Genomic DNA, 19,628 nt, shown 5'->3' with positions numbered 1-19,628 from the left:
GAAGAGGGAAACGAAGCCCGCATTCCAAGCCGGCTTCATAAACGGTGGCGTAACCCTCCGGCGGCGAGTCAGCCCTATGAAGATCGTCGGGAATCGCAACCTTCCCCCCAGGAAAAAAATATTTTTCGTGTAAGGATATCACAGTATCCTTACTCAAGATGCTGTGAAAATACTCTACGGTCTTCTCCCCGGATTCTTTCCGGCTAGAAGACCCCTTACCCCCTTTCCTACCGCTACCTGACTCAGAAGAAGAAGAAGAAGACATGGTTCTTACTCTTTGAAAGTCTGAAGAAATTCTGAAGAAATTCTTGAAAGTGGAAGGAAATTTTTACGCAAAAGAGAGAGAATGCAGAAGAAGCAATAGCAAAAGTGTTCAAATGATGAAGAAAGGACGTATTTATCAGATTCGGAGAAGATTTCAAAATCATCGCACCGTTTCGAATCCCACCTTTTCAGGATTCAACGGCCGGATTTTACTGTCGCATTTAATGCAGTCACGCGCAAGGCACGTCCCCTGACGTCAGCCTCCCCCGTACCTTTATCCAGAATGCCGAAGTGACTCGCTTCGCCGAAGTGATTCACTTCGCTTTTCGGGGGGGGGTAGTGATGGGGTACGTACTAAACAAGCCCAATAGCAGTGACGGCCCATCAGCCCAGTTCGGCATTACCAAAGAGTTCGGCCCCAGCCTACAGCTCGGTAAAAGCCAACCAATCAGTTCGGCATTACCAAAGAGTTCGGCCCCAGCCTACAGCTCGGTAAAAGCCGACCAATCAAGCTCTACTCTCAGATCGGCAAAAGCTGCTCGGCAATAGTTCAGAAGTTCGGTCTCAGTATTCGACCGAACTGGGAGATAGTGGACTCATGCAGAACCTCCACGACCTCCACTACACGATCTATTTAGTGGTGTCAACTCATGCAGGATAGCGGACCAAACAAAGAGATAGTGGACCCATGCAGGATCTCATGACCTCCACGACATCCACTACCTAGTTAGTGGTGATGCAAGCCACGACCTAGTTAGTGGTGATGCAAGCCACGATCTTAGTTCAATGTATAAATAGAACTTAGATCAGATAGAAGAGAGCTCTCTAGACATCAAAGATCATATAGCAAGTCTGTATTTGTAAGCTGTAAACCAGATCAAGCAATACAATCTTGCCCTCCTTTCTTCCCGTGGATGTAGATTTACCTCAGTAAATCGAACCACGTAATTCCTTGTGTCGTGATCTATATTTTCTTTTACCTGCATTTACTACCATCAAAAATTCGCCCAACCAGATACTGAGTTTTAGTTTTGGGTGTGGTGAAATGTTAAATCTTGATGTTTTTGTATGGTGCATTTTTATCATTTAAAAACTGTAGCAGAATGAAAAACTTTGATAGATAATTGAGTGATAGGGGAATAAGAGTTAGTATCTTTAAACTAGCTTTCGAAAACAACCATAAGGGTAATGAAAGAGCACTTAGTTAGAATTATACAATTCAAATTCACAACCACCTTAAAAAGTACATCAAATTCATCATTCAACGATCAATGATTTGTTAGTTCAAAGAGAAATATTTTATACTGCGCTTTGTTTGATATTGTGCACAAAATTTGCAATTTGGCACCCAAGCAACATTTTTGTTGTGTGAGTGATGGAGATGAATTGGAGAAGGCTCTCTATCACACACACAACTTCGATCCCAATTTGATATATAAGCTCAATTATTAATGTATTTTTGAATTCTTGGATTGTAACAGAGATCCTTGCGGATGAAAAAGAAATTATACCAATAAGTTTTTATAGTATTATTATAGAAATTCTTGATTTTTGTTGGAATCAAGAAATTCAGGTTTTAAATGTGTAATAACATTGGACCTTTTGATATTCCCAACTGGCATTGGAGTACGTATTCAAATGTGAATGGAGAAGCTCATGAAAGTAAGAGCATCCACAACCGTGCTCTTGCCAGCGGCACGGTTGTGTGCCCGGGCGGTACTATTCATGCCTGCTCTCTGGCAAGAGCACAACACCCACAACTGTGCTCTTCCGCAAGGACGAGCACAATTAATATAAAATTCAATTACACAAAAACATTTCCATAATATTAAAATTCATTTAAAACCCACAATAAATATTACAAATGACAAATAAAATTTGACATGCGAAAACGGCGCCTGAAGTAATCTGCCGGAAACCGCGGCTGGTCGGCAAAGTAGTCGGCAACGAGCCTTTCGTGGGCTCCCTCCCAGTCACGATGGATGTACCGTCGATTTGATCTGGTTCGTTGAGGAGGAGGAGCAGGGGTATTCGCCGCGACATATGCTTCGTAAGCGGCACGATGTTGTTCGTAGTATTCTTGTTCTTCGCGTTCCGCTTCCGCCATAATATCGGTGAAATCCATTTGAGATTTTGAGTGGGTGATGAATGTGTTGATAGTTTGTATGAGAATTATGAATGAGAGATGAATGAGAGATGATTTGATGTGATAAATGGATGATGAATGTGTGTATTTATAGATGATTTTGGGGAAAAAAAAAATAAAAAAAAATCAAAAAAATTCAGAAAAAACGGGAAAAAAACGGCCATATTTTTGGGATTTGGAAAATATTTTTTTTTTATTTTTTAGCATTATTTATAATTAAATACCGATTTTTTAAAAAAAAATAAAAAAAAGTTTAAACACAACGGCTATGCCGTTGACGAATGGGAGCGCGCCACGTGTGCGTCCGCTGGCACGGACGTGCTCGATACATCGAGCAGCGCCGTGCCAGCGGCGCGGCTGCAGCGGCGGCGGTCCTGCGCCTTGCCAACGGCGCGGACGGCGGTGGCGTCTTTCGCCACCGCTGCGGATGCTCTAACAAAGCAATCAATTAATACTAATAATTTCACATACTAACAAAGTTGATGAAAGAGCTATTGAGCTGACAATAAAATAATGAAGATGAAGCCCAAATATTAATACATAAATAAATTAATTAAAAAATAAAAACAAGTCTCACTATATATTTATTTCAGAGTTAGTTATATTCAGAAGAAGCGAATTAAATATACATTTTGACTGGGCTTTATTATTCTTCAGCCCGGCCCAACTAACAACCGCGAACATAAGCCCAAGCAAGGGTAAATACGGAAATTCACACAACATATAAAAACAGCAGAGGACAATTCCACCCATTGCGCAGATCCATTTTAGCTCAGAAACGAAGAATGAGGCGGCGGAGAGACGGGATTTCTTCGAGGGGTGGTTGCCCTTCTCCGCCCGCCGATGATTCTTCCGTTCCGCAACAAACAGCCCTTCCTCGAAAATAAAAACAAATAAAACAATAATAATAATAATGTGTGTGTGTATGTGTGTTTACATACAGAGAGAAAGAGAGAGAAGATGTTTGTTACGTGAGATCCTGTTCGGGTTTCGAAGCCGGGTATGGGTTTTGCGGTATTACGAAGAGGCTGTGACGATGCTTCCGTCGTTTATTTTTGTTTCTGAGCTAATGGATCGGGCACTGAGGATGCGGCCCGTATCTTGGCTTGGCGGATCCGGATGGCGTTGCGGCTTCTGTAGCAACGCAACCGGTGATTTCGCAGCCATGGCGTGGTTGATTTTCTCTTTCGCCTCTAATTTAACAGATCTGAGCCTCCACCTGATTTTTTCCTTTTCTCATTACTTTTTTGGATATTAGTTAATTTTGTTTTATTATTATTTTTATTAATATTAATTTTTTATTTACTTTTGTGATTAATTTTAATGGTTTTGAATTTCAATTCCTATTGATTATAAAACATTATTCATAGCTTTTGCAATTTCCGAAAATTTAATATATAAAGAAAGTCAAATTGCGGTGATGTTAAACTAGATTCAAATAGTTTAGGTGATAAAATCATATTTTTCCAATGCTGTAATATAATGCACTCCTTTTTAAATTGCTTGAATCTTTGTTAGTTACACAAAACGCAAAAACATAAGTATATTGACGTGATTTTTGTTAAATAAGTATACAAAAGGGAAAAACATTAGTATTTTGTCTAGTGATTAATTTTTAATGAAATAGTAACAGTCACTTGGTACTCTATAAAAAGCTCCATCCTCTCACAGAGTCGAAGCAACTAAATATAAAATCAGATTGTGTTAATTTTTTAATAATATTAATTTTTAAAAAATTAAGTATAGTTAATAGTTTGATTAACTTATTAATTTCATAGAATTTGCTCAAACAGATGAAATCAACAATTTTGTTAAAATAGAATCATTTTAAAATCAATTATATTATGGGCCAAAAATACCAGACAAACTATTAAAAAGCAAAATATTCTAAACAAACACTCCTATTTGAGACAAAATATACTGTATGCTACTCCTACTATGGAGTATTTCCACCTTTTTAAGTTAGTAATGAAGTGAATTATTAAAAAAAAAGTGACTGGAATACGATTCCCACTTTCATGTAATGACTTTATGATAAAAAAAATAGTCTAAATAGTTAGTACTAAAAGTAGAGTATATTCAACAAAAATAGAAAAAAAAATAAATATGAACATTATTTTATGAACCGATCGAAATGACAACTATAGACATTATTTTGTGAACAGGAGTATTTGAGACCCAACCAAAATGGATTTTACTTTTACAATTTGGCAGTGAAGTGAATTAGATAAATGAAATATGTTAGTAATGCAATTGTTATTTTATATAATTAAAATATAAATATAAATAAGATATTGGAATATCTAAAGAGAAAAGGGAAAATATTAATCCCCTCTGTTTTTAATGTAGTTGGCTATTGTATAGTTTGTTGTAATCCAGATATACCGAAAACTCAAAATTTGATCTATATTGTTATATAGCAAAAGAATAATTTTTGAATAAAGGAAAAATAAAAATAAAACAAAAACAAGATATTACCATAATATCTAAATAGAAAAGGGGAAATAATTAATCATTATCAGGGTCGCTGCCTTCACATGCCACGCGTACAACGCCCAAGAGCTGCGCAAAGACTGCTTGTACATGATCCTTACAACGTTGTACCCTCACTGCGTGTGTGTGTGAACAGAATGGATAAAAAGGTTCCATATTTTGGTAGGAAAACTCTCTCTCACTTCTCTTTGCTTTCCATTGAACAACCGTTGCCTACACCGTCAAGGAATCCCTTTCTCTCTCTAAAATTCACGTAAATACATCCAGTAAGGATTTTATATACGGCCGTTGCTCGTGTCTCTTTCCACACGTTTGTTTCAATTAATCAATTAAATTAACCCTCGGTTGTTGCCCAGCGCGTTGGTTAATTTTTCATCAGGTGCGATTTTCCCCCTTTTATCTCCCCCTGACTTTTAATTTGTGTTTTTGTTGGTCTGCGTGATTCGGCATTGGTAATTTCGATTGAATTAGGGTTTTGATTTTGCTCGTTTTAGGGGTTTTGGGCTCTATTTGATTGGATTGATTGTTGTGTGTGCCTGAGACCGGCCCTTACCTGCATTGTTGTGCCGTTAGGAATTAAGTTCTTGTTCATCTATTTTATGATTGATATGTGATTCTGAACAATTTTTGCTCTTATATGCTTGTTTCATTGTAGCTTTGTTTTTGTAGTTGACCAATTGTGTTCTTAAGCCTGTATGTTTGTAGTTTTCGTTTTCTTACATGAATTGGTCATGCCAGGATACTAGTTTCAAGCTTTTAGTTTTCTGTATGTGTATAAGCTCATGGCGTGTGTTGCTATCCCCCCATTCTTTTGCACATGTGTACAAGCCTTATCGTTTTTGCAGTTTCAGGAGTGAATAGGATTTTTTTCTCCTGCAGTATATTCTTATTTGATGATGTAAACTGTACAATCTTGCTTGAGAAGATGTGCTAGCCTAATTGCTAAGTCGAACATGTTAGTATCCATACTCAGCTTTATATGCTTAATTGCTTATGTAGGTAGCATCACATCATTATTGTGGTTTATTGTCCCTATCACTTTCTGGAGTGCAGTGTTCATTATTATTGTTTAGTGAAGTTTACTTATTTCTTTTACTCATTTATTTTCCATGACCATTCTTTTTTACCAGAGTCAATAAGCTACATATCTGATGCGGTTGGAGGAGAGTGTAATTGACGTCTCAAATTTGGGCTTCTAGTAAGCTTCTTCTTTTATACAGTTAGATACCAATTGATATTGCATTCAGCCTTCCCTTACTATCAGCGTAAGATAAATAGCTGTTAATAAAAGGAAAAATGATTATAGGGGTTACCTGAGTACTGCTATTGAGACTTCACCAAATATACTGTGTATCTCAGTAAACTGGATAATATGTTTACTGAGACGTCTTTCAGTGAAAATGGTGGTGAGATCAGGGCAGCGCCATCTCCGGATGATCTCAATTTTGGCATTGGAAAATTGTATGTGTCACCCGAACCATATGAATCCACTCATGTGAGAGATGATGAATCATCTGATGTGATGCTCAGATCAGATGTTTCAGCCGCAGGCGGTCTTCTTTCACCTTTTCATTCCATCAGCTTTGCTGAGCAACCATTGCTGGGGAATGACATGGCAATTAGCCCTGTCAAAATTGATGCTATTGGTTCTATTTCTGAAGCTAAGCAGAAAGGACAGATACATGGTGAGGGACAAGGTTATAGTTTACATTATTCCTCTGATTCTGAGAGGATTCAGGGCCCCTCTATACATGGGGATGGTGAAGCTGAGGTTGCTGATCAAACTGTGAGGACCCAACAATCAAATGATCTTATTGTATATGCATCGTCTCGGAGGAATAGTTCCCGCAACACTCTTGATAAATTAAACCATATTAATGATTCTAAGCAACCATCAAGAAGTTGTACGGTGATCACCCCAAAAGACTCACCCTCGCATACTTCTAGAAAGAAAAGAAGTTTACTCTCCAAGCGGGCTAAATCTTCTGTTTGGGGATTTGTGGATTTACCAAATTTTGAAGAAAACCCATGTTTAGGTAATGGGAAAACAGTAGGGAAAGTAAGAGGTAACCAAGGAAAGAGCAATGTTATCAAGGACAAGACAGGTCAAAAAGCTGTCTGCAAAAGCTCCAATCCAACTGGCCGCATATCTTTGAAGATTAAATTTGGCAATCAAATCTGTGGTGTGGTCAATGTGGCTGAAAATTGTAACATATCAGGGACAAGCATTTCTGGATCATGTGACAAAAGCGAAAGTAAGTTTCAGGAGGAATTTCCTGGAGATATGTTATCCAATGAAAACACGGAGAATGTAATAAGTTCTGATGCTTCTGCTTTGGATGCACATCTTGATGTTACATGTAATGTAGAAAATAAATCCTTGAGTACATTAAGTGATCATCAGATCAGCAGCCATGAGCAAGGGTATAATATGAGAGCTTCCACTGAGAATAGGTGTTTAGATCCAGGAACTTCACCTGATTCTGAAGTTATAAATTCTATTCCTGATGCACCACTTGGTGAGAGAGATATCCATGATCTGCAAGATAGTCCTGGGATGCGGCTGGAAAGTAGTGGGGAATGCTTTGCAAACTCATCTGCTGGGGTTTCAAGTTTAAGTTCCCCAAAACTGAAATCTAAAAAAGGAAAGAAGATAACTGGTGAAGAAGCCAAACATAAAGCTAGAGCACCTCTAGGCCTTGAAGTGAACCCTTCTCCTGAGCTTTCTGATGTAACTGAGTCCTCAAAATCGCATGCCCACTCTAGTGCGAAGGGAGGATGCAAGAGCAGGAATAGCATCTTGGATTTGCCCCGCAAGAAAGGCAAATCCTCTAGAAAGAAGGGAGATAAAAAGAACTTTGTTGTTAAGTTTAAAATTGATCCGAAGGGCGATGCAAGTGGTGTTCTTAGCAAAGTGGAAAGCCATCCAGAATCAGGTACATGTTTAAGTCTGTTGATATCAGTTTTTATGTAAGAAGTGCCTTATTTGATTAAAAAATAGAAAAATGATGGTTTTATGTTGATCATGCTGTTCCCAGAGCCCAGTGTCGTATATCCTACTACTGCATACTGGAAATCTTAAAATATATTTTCTCATATTTTTAGGAAGTCAAACTCTCCCTGGTCATGGAGAAATTGGAGATCTTAGCTCTCCTCCTACTGAATCAGGATTTGTATCTTCATTTGGTTGGCCAAATGGTCAGAATGCTCTTCCAACGAATGCATGGGTTCTCTGTGATGAGTGCCAAAAATGGCGGCGGATTCCAGCTACACTTGCAGATAAGATTGATCAAACAAACTGCCAATGGTAAATAACCGCTGTTATTAGTATCTTATATATGAAATGTTGATAGAAATTACATCTTAGTTTCATTTGAATAGACATGGATGGCTGTCTCTGCCAGTGTCTATGTGCCTAGTTTTGTGCATGTTATGTTATCCTGACTACTTGGCCTGGTAGAATTGTTTTACTTGTATTTAGTTTAGACCTGTTTTTCTTTGTCAAAGAAATGTAGGAAAATGTCACCGAGTAGCAGAAATATGTCACTCATCTTAAAATATTCGAAGCCAATGTATTTTGTTGTACAAGCTACAGTATGCCAGTAGGTACATGTTAAAATTGTTATGCACATGTTGCGGAATGGTTTATGTTAGACCCACCTGGAGTGGTCTTAGGTCAACTTAATTGTTTTTTATTTTCTATTTTCAAAATTCGGAGTGACTCTTTGCAATCTTCCATAAGCTGTACAGCACGCTACCATCTCTGCTGATGTATTTGTTCTGGAAATGTCCTAATGAAAATTGATACTCACACCATGTTTTCCAGGTCATATACTTGAATGATCCAAGTAATATTTGTCTAGTACATTCACCTGTCATTTGATAAATTATGCTCAACCATATTTTGGCTGTTTTTGGGTTACTTTGAGTTGAGCCTAAGAATGCGAAGTGTGGGCTAGGCGTCTTTAGATGTCAATCCTGTTTATAACAAATGAAATACCGATTTACGGATTTTGTCTTATTTGAAGGACTTGCAAGGATAACACTGATAAAGACTTTGCTGACTGCTCAATTCCTCAAGAGAAATCAAATTCAGAAATCAATAAAGAGCTGGGAATATCTGATGATGAAGATGCTGGCGACACCTTGCCGAAGTCCAATAAAAACAAATCAACAGGTAATTTTATCACAAATCAGATCTGTACCTTCTGTAGATGAAATGTGCCCATTGCTTTTGACTTCTGAGTATATATTGACAGCTGCTAAACAGTCATCTTGGACTCTTATTAAGTCAAACTTGTTTCTCCACAGAAGCCGTAAAACTCAGACCATCGATGAGGTGAGAATTTAGCTCCGTTCATGTGCGATTGTTCATGATGCCCAATATTTTGTAAATCATATAAATAAACTTTTAAGTGCATAACTTTTATTCTGTGTATGTACAATTGGTTTCTTTTATTTGCTTGGTATTTTCACCCATTTTTTCAGTTTGCCCTGGCCAAAGTGTTATCAGTCTGATATTATTTTTCCTCTTGCATTTCACTTGTGTATAACAGGTGATGGTTTGCCATTGCAAACCTCCATCAGATGGAAGAATGGGTTGTGGATCTAAATGCCTTAATCGGATGCTAAACATTGAGTGTGTTCGGAGAACTTGTCCGTGCGGTGAACTTTGTTCAAATCAGCAGGTACCCACTATTTCTAACTTTTGAACAATTTTATTTTATCACCATAATAACCCCTGTGTTTCGCTACAGTTCCAAAAACGGACGTATGGAAAACTCAAATGGTTAAGGTGTGGAAAGAAGGGTTTTGGTCTCCAATCTCTTCAGGAAATCTCTGAAGGACAGTTTATCATTGAATATATTGGAGAGGTAACTGAATTAATCCATAATCAGATTTTTAGCATTTATGTGTTGAAATATATCAGACTAAGTTGTCATTCTATATACTACACTGAATTAGTCAATAATGCACAATATGATATTGGTCAGCGGCCTTGCATATATTACTTCCAATGGATTTATGTTATTCCATGCAGAATCAGAGATGACAACTCAAGATTCTATTTAATTGTGTTTTCTTTCAGTAATGAGAATTTGTCTCATGGTATTTATTTTGTGTTACTTTGTTTTCCTGAGAAATTGCTCATTTGATACGCAAATTGCAGCAAATAGCTTGTCATTAATATTTTTTAAACCACAGATCATGGTGTCGTGGGACTTTAGATTTCAGCATATTCTGTCATAGCAGATTCCAAGCACAGACAACTGTAACTTCAGCTCTTAAATGTTCGAGTTATGGATGTTTCAGGTACTTGATGTCCACACTCATGAAGCCAGGCAGAAAGAGTATGCTTTGCAAGGGCATAAACATTTTTACTTTATGACACTCAATGGGAGTGAGGTTTGCTGCCATCCCCTCCCCTCCCCTCTTTATTTAATGTGTGGAAAACATCATTGGGCTGTTAATATTCTTTTTATGTCATCGTGATGATTTATGTCTGATTCTGACTCAATTTTTTGTTTACAATGTTAATTTTAGTGTTGATTTACTCTTTTGTTATGGATCAAGACGTATACCAAAAAATGTGAATGTTGTCTTTTTAGTTATAATGTATGGGTTGTGGAGTATCTTGAGTAGTTGAAGCATCCAAGTCTTCACGAATTGGTGCTAATTTGACAGGCTGATTTTTGGACGTTGATTTATGTTCTTACCTAGCTCACCAGTTTTTGTATATTTACATTCTTTAATTTTGCATTCTTTATATTTACATATGTGAAGCTCTCTTGTATCCTTTGAAATGGTTGGCCACAGACATAATGGCATTCGAGAATATAAGTTTCCTGGTGTAAGAAGTTCGTATTCCAATCTGAGAAAGAGTTTGTGTAACCTTAAATACTTTAAGAATGATTGATGTAATTAAATAAGACTAGGCCTTGTGCAGCTCACTGAAATCTCAATTGATTCAATCTGAGTTTTCCCATGTTTGACTTTGATGACATTTAATGGTGCTATTTTGTGTGTGGTTATCATGTTATCTTGGAATTTAATGTTTTTATTTCAGGTAATTGATGCGTGTTCTAAAGGGAATTTGGGCCGCTTTATAAACCATAGTTGTGACCCTAACTGCCGGACAGAAAAGGTATTACTGGAAGCAAGCTTGGCTTTTCTTATATTTGTATTCTCATGTATATTCTTCATGTATTTCAGTAGTACAAAATGAAAGAGGTTATTGATTTGTAAAAGTATTATTCAGTCTATCAGTCTAGGAACCAAGTTAACAAATTACATGCATTCCCCTTTCTACAGGATATGATGCCTTTTGCCTCCCCAATTTGTGTGGGTTTGTTGATGTTTCATATGAAGCTCAATAGATTTTTTGCATCTTTAAGAAATTATTACGTGTGATCATTATTCTTCCTGAAAATGGAAATCCATGATCATTGGAGAAGCTTGTGTAATTGTGTCAGACTTAAAGAACAACTAATTTCTTCTATCAGATCTTAATATTAATTTTAATTAGTCAAAATGGAAAACTACATCATGTTATGTGTTTCCTTATTCCATGCCTGTAACTTCTGAGAAGAGATTATATGACTTCAAGGGATTTAGAAATAGAAATACTAATCTTTGAATTTTCATCTTTTATGATTACAGTGGATGGTGAATGGAGAAGTCTGTGTTGGACTTTTTGCTATTAGAGATATTAAAAAGGTAATGATATCTGCTGAAAGTGGTGAACCATTTATCTGGCCTAGGTCAAGCTGCATCATCGTTTGTGTCTTGTCTTCTAAAGAGTGTGGGAGGGACATGCTAATTTTTGTAATTTTTTGCATGCCAGGGTGAAGAGGTAACATTTGACTACAATTATGTCCGTGTATTCGGTGCTGCTGCAAAGAAATGTGTTTGTGGTTCACCTAATTGCCGAGGCTATATAGGTGGGGATCCAACAAATTCTGAAGTAATTGTTCAGGATGACTCGGATGATGAATATGCAGAACCTGTTATGATCTGTGAAGATAGGGATATGAATCATGACTGGACTGCTATAATGTCTCAATCCTTATTTGAGAAAGAAATAAAATGTAGTGATGAGCTAGAAGAAGACAGACACACAATAGAGAATGTCAATGCTGCTGATCAAATTGAGAGCATCAATTCTGGCACTTCACATAAAAGATTTGGTGTGAATTCTGATTCTAATGGATGCTCTAAGACTTCAACTGCTACACGAGTTGCGGACATGACAGTCCATGATAAATATGGACCTGCCAATGCTACTAGTGTTAATGATATTGCTTCTGAGGCTGCTCTTACACCTTCGGATACTACTGAAGAGGCCTTGAATATTCCTGGATCAGCTAATATGGAGGCTGAATCTGAGAGCCTCCTGCCCCAGAGCAGTTCTACGGTTAAACATAAGGAAGCTTCCGTTCGATCAGAGGAACTTAGGAATAACACAGTGTCGAAGACTCTGCATGTCAGTAATAGGTTGAAAATGTCTACTACTACATTACCTGTAAAATTGCAGCCTGATGCAGTTAAATCTAAGAAAAAGTTGAAATATGGCACTATGCGAGGAAAGGAGGAATCCTCAAAGTCTGGATCTCTTGCTAAGAATAATCATTCATCACCATCAATTAGAAAAGGGAGACTCAAATCAAATGTTGTGAATGACAAAGGGGCTCCAGATGGGGATAAGTTAAATGCAGTACGCAACAAATCTAAGAAGTCACTGGGCCTTTCCATTAGCAGTCATGTTGAAGCAGGTACTGTCATTGGCTTAATGCTTTCATTTTTTTCCCTTGGTGGTATGCTTGGTTTTACTGTAACGCCTTTCTGAATGACTGCAGTTGAGGGGAAATTAAATGAGCTGCTAGATACTGAAGGTGGAATAAGCAAGCGCAAAGTAAGTTCTCCTTCTTCCCATCAACTTTTCATGTTTTTTCAAACTTTAGTTTGTTAGTGCATCCTTTTGTTTCTGGTTTATGACCTCAAGGAGGTTTCTACAAGTCTTAGTATTTACTTTAACCACCTCCAGTTGTTGCTTCATTTTGATGGCATCTGTTTCTTTTAGTTTGATTTCATGCACTTGATCCTGCTTTGTGGTTTTCTTGGTGGTCCTGGTCCATTTCTAAATTCTAATCCTCTTACGGCTTAGCAGGATGCCTCAAGAGGGTACTTGAAGCTTTTGTTTCTAACCGCTGCATTTGGGAGTAATGGGCATGGTGAAGCTATTCAGAGGTATTTCCAAATATTGTGCATTCCCATATGTTATAGTTGTGTGATTTGGGTGAATATAAGCATATTTACTTGCTTGATGCTTTTTGATCTCCTTTCAGTAATCGAGATCTTTCAATGATCTTGGATGCACTCTTAAAGACAAAATCGCGGACTGTTCTGGTTGATATAATCAACAAGAATGGTAATTATTCAGTCTTTTGTTGCCAAAATGTTAATGTATACCATTTTAATTGGTGCTTAGTAACTTCATTGTGTTTTTTATAATGAGTGGATTTTGGTCAATAGGTCTGCAAATGTTACACAACATAATGAAGAGGTACAGAAAAGAGTTCATTAAAACTCCAATCCTGCGCAAGCTTCTTAAGGTAAATTTGTTAAACATGTATAGTTTTTAGTCATTAAAGTGATCATTCCATAATTTATCTGGAAACTAAAAAGTACATAAAAATAAGGGGTTTGTGCTGGGTAGTGTCCAAAAGTGGGATGTGCACACTTGTGGGACGTACCCAAATGGCAAAAAGTGCACACCCATGGGACGGAGGGACTATAGTAATTCAGTGAATAGCATATGATATTAGTCTTAAATATAATACTTAATAATGCTGCGACAACAATCCCCCTGAGTAAAATATCATTCAATGACTTAGATTATTATGTTTATTATATTATTCATTTTTTGTGGATAGGTACTTGAATATCTTGCGACAAGAGAAATCCTTACTTTGGAGCACATAAGCGGAGGTCCACCTCGTCCTGGTGTCGAAAGGTGTAGAAAATTTCTCCTATTACTGCTGTACAATAACTTGAACAAAAAACAGTGTACTGCTTTGTCATTTCCCTTCTCCATAAATTTCTCTTATTACTGCTGTACAATATACTTGAACAAAAAACAGTGTGCTGCTTTGTCATTTCCCTTCTCCATTTTTTCCGAAAATTTATATACAAAGAAATTCTATTCAAGTGATTTGCTCTGTGTTTTTATTTGTGGCTTCCTTTTCACACTGAACATAAAGAACATACATGTGAGCAGATGGAGATATTTTCTCCTCTCGCTCTTGGATTAGCCTTGTTTTTTCTTTTGAATTTATAGTGTCATGCTGAACATGAAATATTATAAATTGTTATGCTTTCTAAATTGCTCCTTACTTGTACTTGCAGCTTCAAAGATTCAATGTTGACCCTGACAGAACATGCTGACAAACAGGTAACTGTCGTCCGTTTTGGTGTCGATTTAGTTCCTTATTAGTCCATGTTTGCTAGGCTTTTGACTGGAGTGTTTATTGCCTCTACTGCTCTCAGGTCCATCAAATTGCACGAAACTTCAGGGATAGGTGGATTCCGAGATCTCTCCGGAAAAAGTGCTTCATGGAAATGGATGATGGGAAGAGGGAATTTCGCCAGCATTCAACAAATGGTAAATTATCAGTATCATCAGGAGATCATAGGAGTGACCAAGGTGGAAAACATGCAGATTCAGTAGAATCTTGTGACAAGCAGCCCGTTGTTGTATCTGGCATTGAGACTTCAGCCCCAAACCTCTCCTCTGCTTCAGGTTGTAGTAATGGAACGAATGGAACACGAACACGCAAGCGCAAGAGTAGATGGGATACCCCACCGGAGGAATGCATGCGTCCCAGTATTAGAGCCAGATTGTCAGGTGACAGTAACCAAAATGCCGACAATGATATTCCTCCTGGGTTTACGACTCCTTGTAATGACTCTGTCATCCCAGCTACTACTTGTTCGAATGCTATTAGTCATCAAGAAAGAGAGACATTCAGAAAGCATCCTTCTGGCATTGTGCTGGCTGATTCACAAGATAGATTCGTTGCACGTATGCCTGTATCTTATGGTATACCCTCTTCTCTCATGCAACAATTTGGGGTCATTGGAGAAGCCGCTGCGGTTTGGACTGTAGCTCCGGGTTTGCCATTCCATCCGTTTCCTCCTTTGCCTCCATGTGCTAGCGACAAGGGAGAAGAGCCATCCCCGTTTGCTAAATGTGTTAGTGAACCGCTTGAAAAGGCAGGACAAGATGATGTTGCTAGTCATGTTCGTTACTCTGGTAAGAAACGTACAATGACAGAAATGAATATTTCAATAGAGAATGAGCATCCAGATTTTCAGCAAGAAGAGGGTTCTCGTAAATTAGGCAGCAGAAGTGGGGGAACTCAGTTGTAGATTCGGGAAACGGGACAAATCAGTTTGGAGACTCATACAGCTCGGAGGATATAAACCGGAGAGGAGTTTAGAATGCAATTCATCACCATTAATTCATTATGAAAAGTTAGCATCATTTTAATAGTAGATTTTTCAAGGAGCTTCTAAAATTGTGTAATGCTCCTGTACAATGTATGTAATTCTTGACTGCACAGCAATATCGATACTGAAATATTCTTTTATTTCTTAAGTTTTATTCTCAACAGTCGGTATTAAATGCATTTTTCGACTTAGAGCAGGTGACAATTCTTAACTTTGTAAAACATTTATCTTATGAGATAAATTTTGGTTTATCTCCATTTGCGTCTCCCTAGTTTGTGTGCTTCCTTTTGGTACAGGGATTTTTACATAAAGTTGTCATGAAAAGCTTATAAGAGTTGCTCTGCTCGTGTTGTACATATAATCGATAACATCAGCTGTCCATATGCCTTGACGAGTATAATCTGTGTGCAGCCATTCAGATTGAGCACCAAGAGATGTCGAATCATTGCTTTAGGTCGGTCCTACTTATCGGAAATTAAATTAAATTAAATTAAATGGGATCATGCATAATCATTCTAGCCATTTTATTTAAAATTTTTTGCCCTCCTACTTATCGGAAATAATACTTTCTTTCTTGGATTTAATTAATTGATTTGGGATATTTATCCAAATTAAATCCAAACCAAATTATCCGTATGCTATTCTACATGATTTTCGACCCCTTGGCCATCCCTTGAGATTTTCGAAATCTCCTAGTAATTAGGAGAATGAATTATTTTGTGGATTTAATTGGTATCTTGTTTGTCTCCTTCCTTGAATTAAAATCCAATTAAATCTTACCATACCTTACCAAATTTAAATCCTATTCCTATTTGATTTGAGGATTTAAGTATTTTTTTTCTTGATCTCTCCCATTCCACATGCCTACTTTCATTTTTAATTGTGGGATTTTATTTTATTCCCCCACAGTTTAATTATTTTTATTTAAGTGTGTGATTAAACCTAGAGAATAAATAAGCCAAACCCTAACCCTAGCCCCATTATTCACGCCCCTCTCTTCCTCTCCTCTCTCCCACACGATTTTTTCCTCCCCCTCTCCTCCACCAATTCTTCACCAATCCTTTGTTCTTGCATCAATTTGGAGTTGGAAATTCAAGATTCATCGAAGAATCGCATCAATATCTTTTCTACCGATTGTTTTTTAACAAGAAAGGTATATTTGAATTCTCTTTCTCATCCTTTCCATTGAACTCATGTTTCTTGATTCCCTCATGCATATAGTGAGTGTAAAAATCATAGATCTAAAAATTAATCGGTTGGGATTGATGTTTTGCATGAGAAAGTATGTGGATATGCGTTTATGTATGTGTATGTGTGAGGTTGTGGATGATTCGTTGGTGAATGATATGTGAATATATGAGAACTTGGTTGTGAGATCTTTTTGAAGCATGATTATGTGTTGGAAGCATGAATATATGTGTTTGGTTGAATGATAGATAAACCCTAATTCGAATTTGTGAAGCATAAAAACTGTGGTGTTCGGACAGTAGATTCCGACGTGTGTTTGACCGACCAAACGATCTTATTTTGGCACAAATTTTTTAACTGAGTAAAATTTGAGATGTCTTCTGTGTTGTATATAAATTGTGTAATGCTCCTGTACAATGTATGTAATTCTTGACTGCATAGCAATATCGATACTGAAATATTCTTTTATTTCTTAGAGTGTCCACAATGGGGGAGCCGTGGCCCGCGGCTCGGTGTGCGGCCCCCCATTGCAGAGAGCCGGGGCGCAGGGCCGGGAGCCGAGGGTGAGCCACGGCCACGGCCTTCACGCGGCTGAGCCGTGGGAGCCGCGGCCCTCCACTGCAGCGGGCGGCGGGTTTTTTTTTTTTTTTTAAAGTTTCGAAAATTACTTTATAAATATACACTCCCATTTCCATTTTTCCAACTCCATTTTGCTCCAATCTTTCCTTCCAATTTCAATACAACCGTGGAACTATGGATTCCGACGATGAACAATTCCAACAAGCGGTAGATCTGGAGTTCCAAAACCTTGTTGCAGCGGTGCAACGTGAAGCCGACGAGGCGGAAGATGCGGCGGAGGCGGCGGCTGAGGCGGCGGCGGCAGTCCCTCGACCATTCTATCATCGGCGATTTTTCGACCGTGATCATACAGGGGCTGACCGCCGGTTGATGGAGGACTACTTCAACGAGAACGCCCGTTATCCGGCAGAAATTTTCCGTCGGCGATTCAGAATGTCGCAACGTCTCTTCGTCCATATAGCGACGTGTTTGGCACAACGGTTCAGGTGCTTCAACTTGCGATATGATGCCTCCGGTCGACCCGGCTTGTCGACATACCAGAAGTGTACCATGGCAATTAGACAGCTTGCATATGCCGGGCCCGCTGACATGTTCGATGAATACCTACAGATGGGCGAAACGACTGCCCTACAGACGTTGAGGCAGTTTTACAGAGGCATTAAGGATATCTTCAAAGGGGAGTATCTACGGAAGCCATCGGCTGATGATTGCCAACGTCTGATGGATATGCACGGGACTGTACATCATTTTTCAGGGATGTTGGGGAGCATCGATTGCATGCACTGGGAGTGGAGGAACTGCCCGGTGGCTTGGAAGGGGCAATTCACTTCTGGTTTCAAAGGCCGACATCCGACGATGATTCTTGAAGCAATTGCTGATTGCCGCTTGCGAATCTGGCACTCGTATTTTTGGGTCGCTGGATCGAACAACGAAATCAACGTTCTACGATCGTCCCACCTGTTCAATGACGAGAGCCGGGGTGAGGGCCCGCAAGTTAGATTCATGGCCAACGGCACTCAGTACAACATGGGGTACTATTTGGCCGATGGGATATACCCTCGCTGGCCCGTGTTTGTGAAGACGATCCGACAACCCGTTGGACCGAAGCAAACCTATTTCGCGAAAAAATAAGAGGGTGCTAGGAAGGATGTGGAGCGAGCTTTTGGTGTACTCCAAGCGCGATGGGCAATTATACGGTGCCCGGCTCGACAATGGCACGAAAATGATGTCGCAGACATCATGACTGCATGTATCATATTGCACAATATGATAATAGATGACGAAGGATTTGCTGCAGAGCGGTGGACACCGGAAGATGGTGCTAGTTCGAGCTCGGGTACTGCCATGGAGCCCCTGCAGATGGGTGTACCACGTAGTAATGAATACTTGATCCAGCGGTACACTGACATGCGGAGCCAAATATCGCATTCATCACTGCAGGCTGATATGATTGAAGAGGTCTGGAACCGTAGAAGTAGCGCCGTAGAGTGATTTGGGTTTCCCCCAGTGTTTTTAAACTAGATCACTTTCGTTGTATAATTTTCCTATTTTAATATAATACAACGAAATTATTATTACATTTTTTTTAGGTTGTGAATTTTTTTTGTTTACAATCCAAATTATTTTATTTTAATTAAATTTATAAATATCATAAATTTAAAGACTAATAAAATTTATTAGACATAAATTAAAAAATATTATTACAAAAGCAAACAAATTAATTTTATTTTTTGGAGAGGGCCACATTTGGTGGCCCTATTGTTTTTATACATTTCGTGGCCTTTACCATTGTGAAGGCCACAAGAGAGCCACGAATGGTGGGCGGGCCACATTTGGTGGCCTTCAAGGGCCACCATTGTGGACACTCTTAAGTTTTATTCTCAACAGTAGGTATTAAATGCATTCTTCGACTTAGAGCAGGTGACCATTCTTCACTTTGTAAAACATTTATCTTATGAGATAAGTTTTGGTTTATCTCCATTTTTTGGAGAGGGCCACATTTGGTGGCCCTATTGTTTTTATACATTTCGTGGCCTTTACCATTGTGAAGGCCACAAGAGAGCCACGAATGGTGGTCGGGCCACATTTGGTGGCCTTCAAGGGCCACCATTGTGGACACTCTTAAGTTTTATTCTCAACAGTAGGTATTAAATGCATTCTTCGACTTAGAGCAGGTGACCATTCTTCACTTTGTAAAACATTTATGTTATGAGATAAGTTTTGGTTTATCTCCATTTGCTGCACCCTAGTTTGTGTGTGTATGTTTGCTCTGCTCGTGTTCTACAGATAATCGATGCCATCAGCTGTCCGCATGCCTTGACGGGTATAATCTGTGTGCAGCCATTCAGATTGAGCACCAAATAGAGATGTCGAATCTTTGGTCGTTGCTGAAAGTTTGGTCCAGCAGCAGGTACGCACGCCACTTTATAAAGTGCTTTGCTGGCTGAGA

The 19,628-nt window shown here is 38.6% G+C and overlaps 1 protein-coding gene across 2 annotated transcripts; it reads left to right on the top strand.

Moving 5' to 3' along the window:
• Positions 1 to 5,074: 5,074 nt before the first annotated feature.
• Positions 5,075 to 15,560, top strand: LOC121807911 (histone-lysine N-methyltransferase ASHH2-like). Of its 2 annotated transcripts, XM_042208248.1 has the most exons (19): positions 5,075 to 5,282; positions 6,034 to 6,101; positions 6,210 to 7,839; positions 8,009 to 8,210; positions 8,932 to 9,080; positions 9,163 to 9,242; positions 9,460 to 9,591; positions 9,661 to 9,777; positions 10,217 to 10,309; positions 10,971 to 11,048; positions 11,564 to 11,620; positions 11,748 to 12,675; positions 12,760 to 12,815; positions 13,071 to 13,150; positions 13,249 to 13,331; positions 13,436 to 13,515; positions 13,837 to 13,916; positions 14,309 to 14,354; positions 14,450 to 15,560. In XM_042208248.1, the coding sequence occupies exons 3-19, from the start codon at positions 6,276 to 6,278 to the stop codon at positions 15,329 to 15,331; spliced, it is 4,707 nt and encodes a 1,568-aa protein (XP_042064182.1). In that variant the 5' UTR covers positions 5,075 to 5,282; positions 6,034 to 6,101; positions 6,210 to 6,275; the 3' UTR covers positions 15,332 to 15,560. The 2 variants fall into 2 exon arrangements, with proteins under 2 accessions (XP_042064182.1, XP_042064181.1); XM_042208247.1 differs by having other exon boundaries at positions 6,034 to 7,839.
• Positions 15,561 to 19,628: the final 4,068 nt, after the last annotated feature.

This window comes from Salvia splendens, chromosome 6 (assembly GCF_004379255.2).
Source record: "Salvia splendens isolate huo1 chromosome 6, SspV2, whole genome shotgun sequence".
NCBI classification, from domain to species: domain Eukaryota; kingdom Viridiplantae; phylum Streptophyta; class Magnoliopsida; order Lamiales; family Lamiaceae; genus Salvia; species Salvia splendens.
Note: the sequence above shows the minus strand (reverse complement) of the source record. Positions and strands in the feature narration are given on the sequence as shown.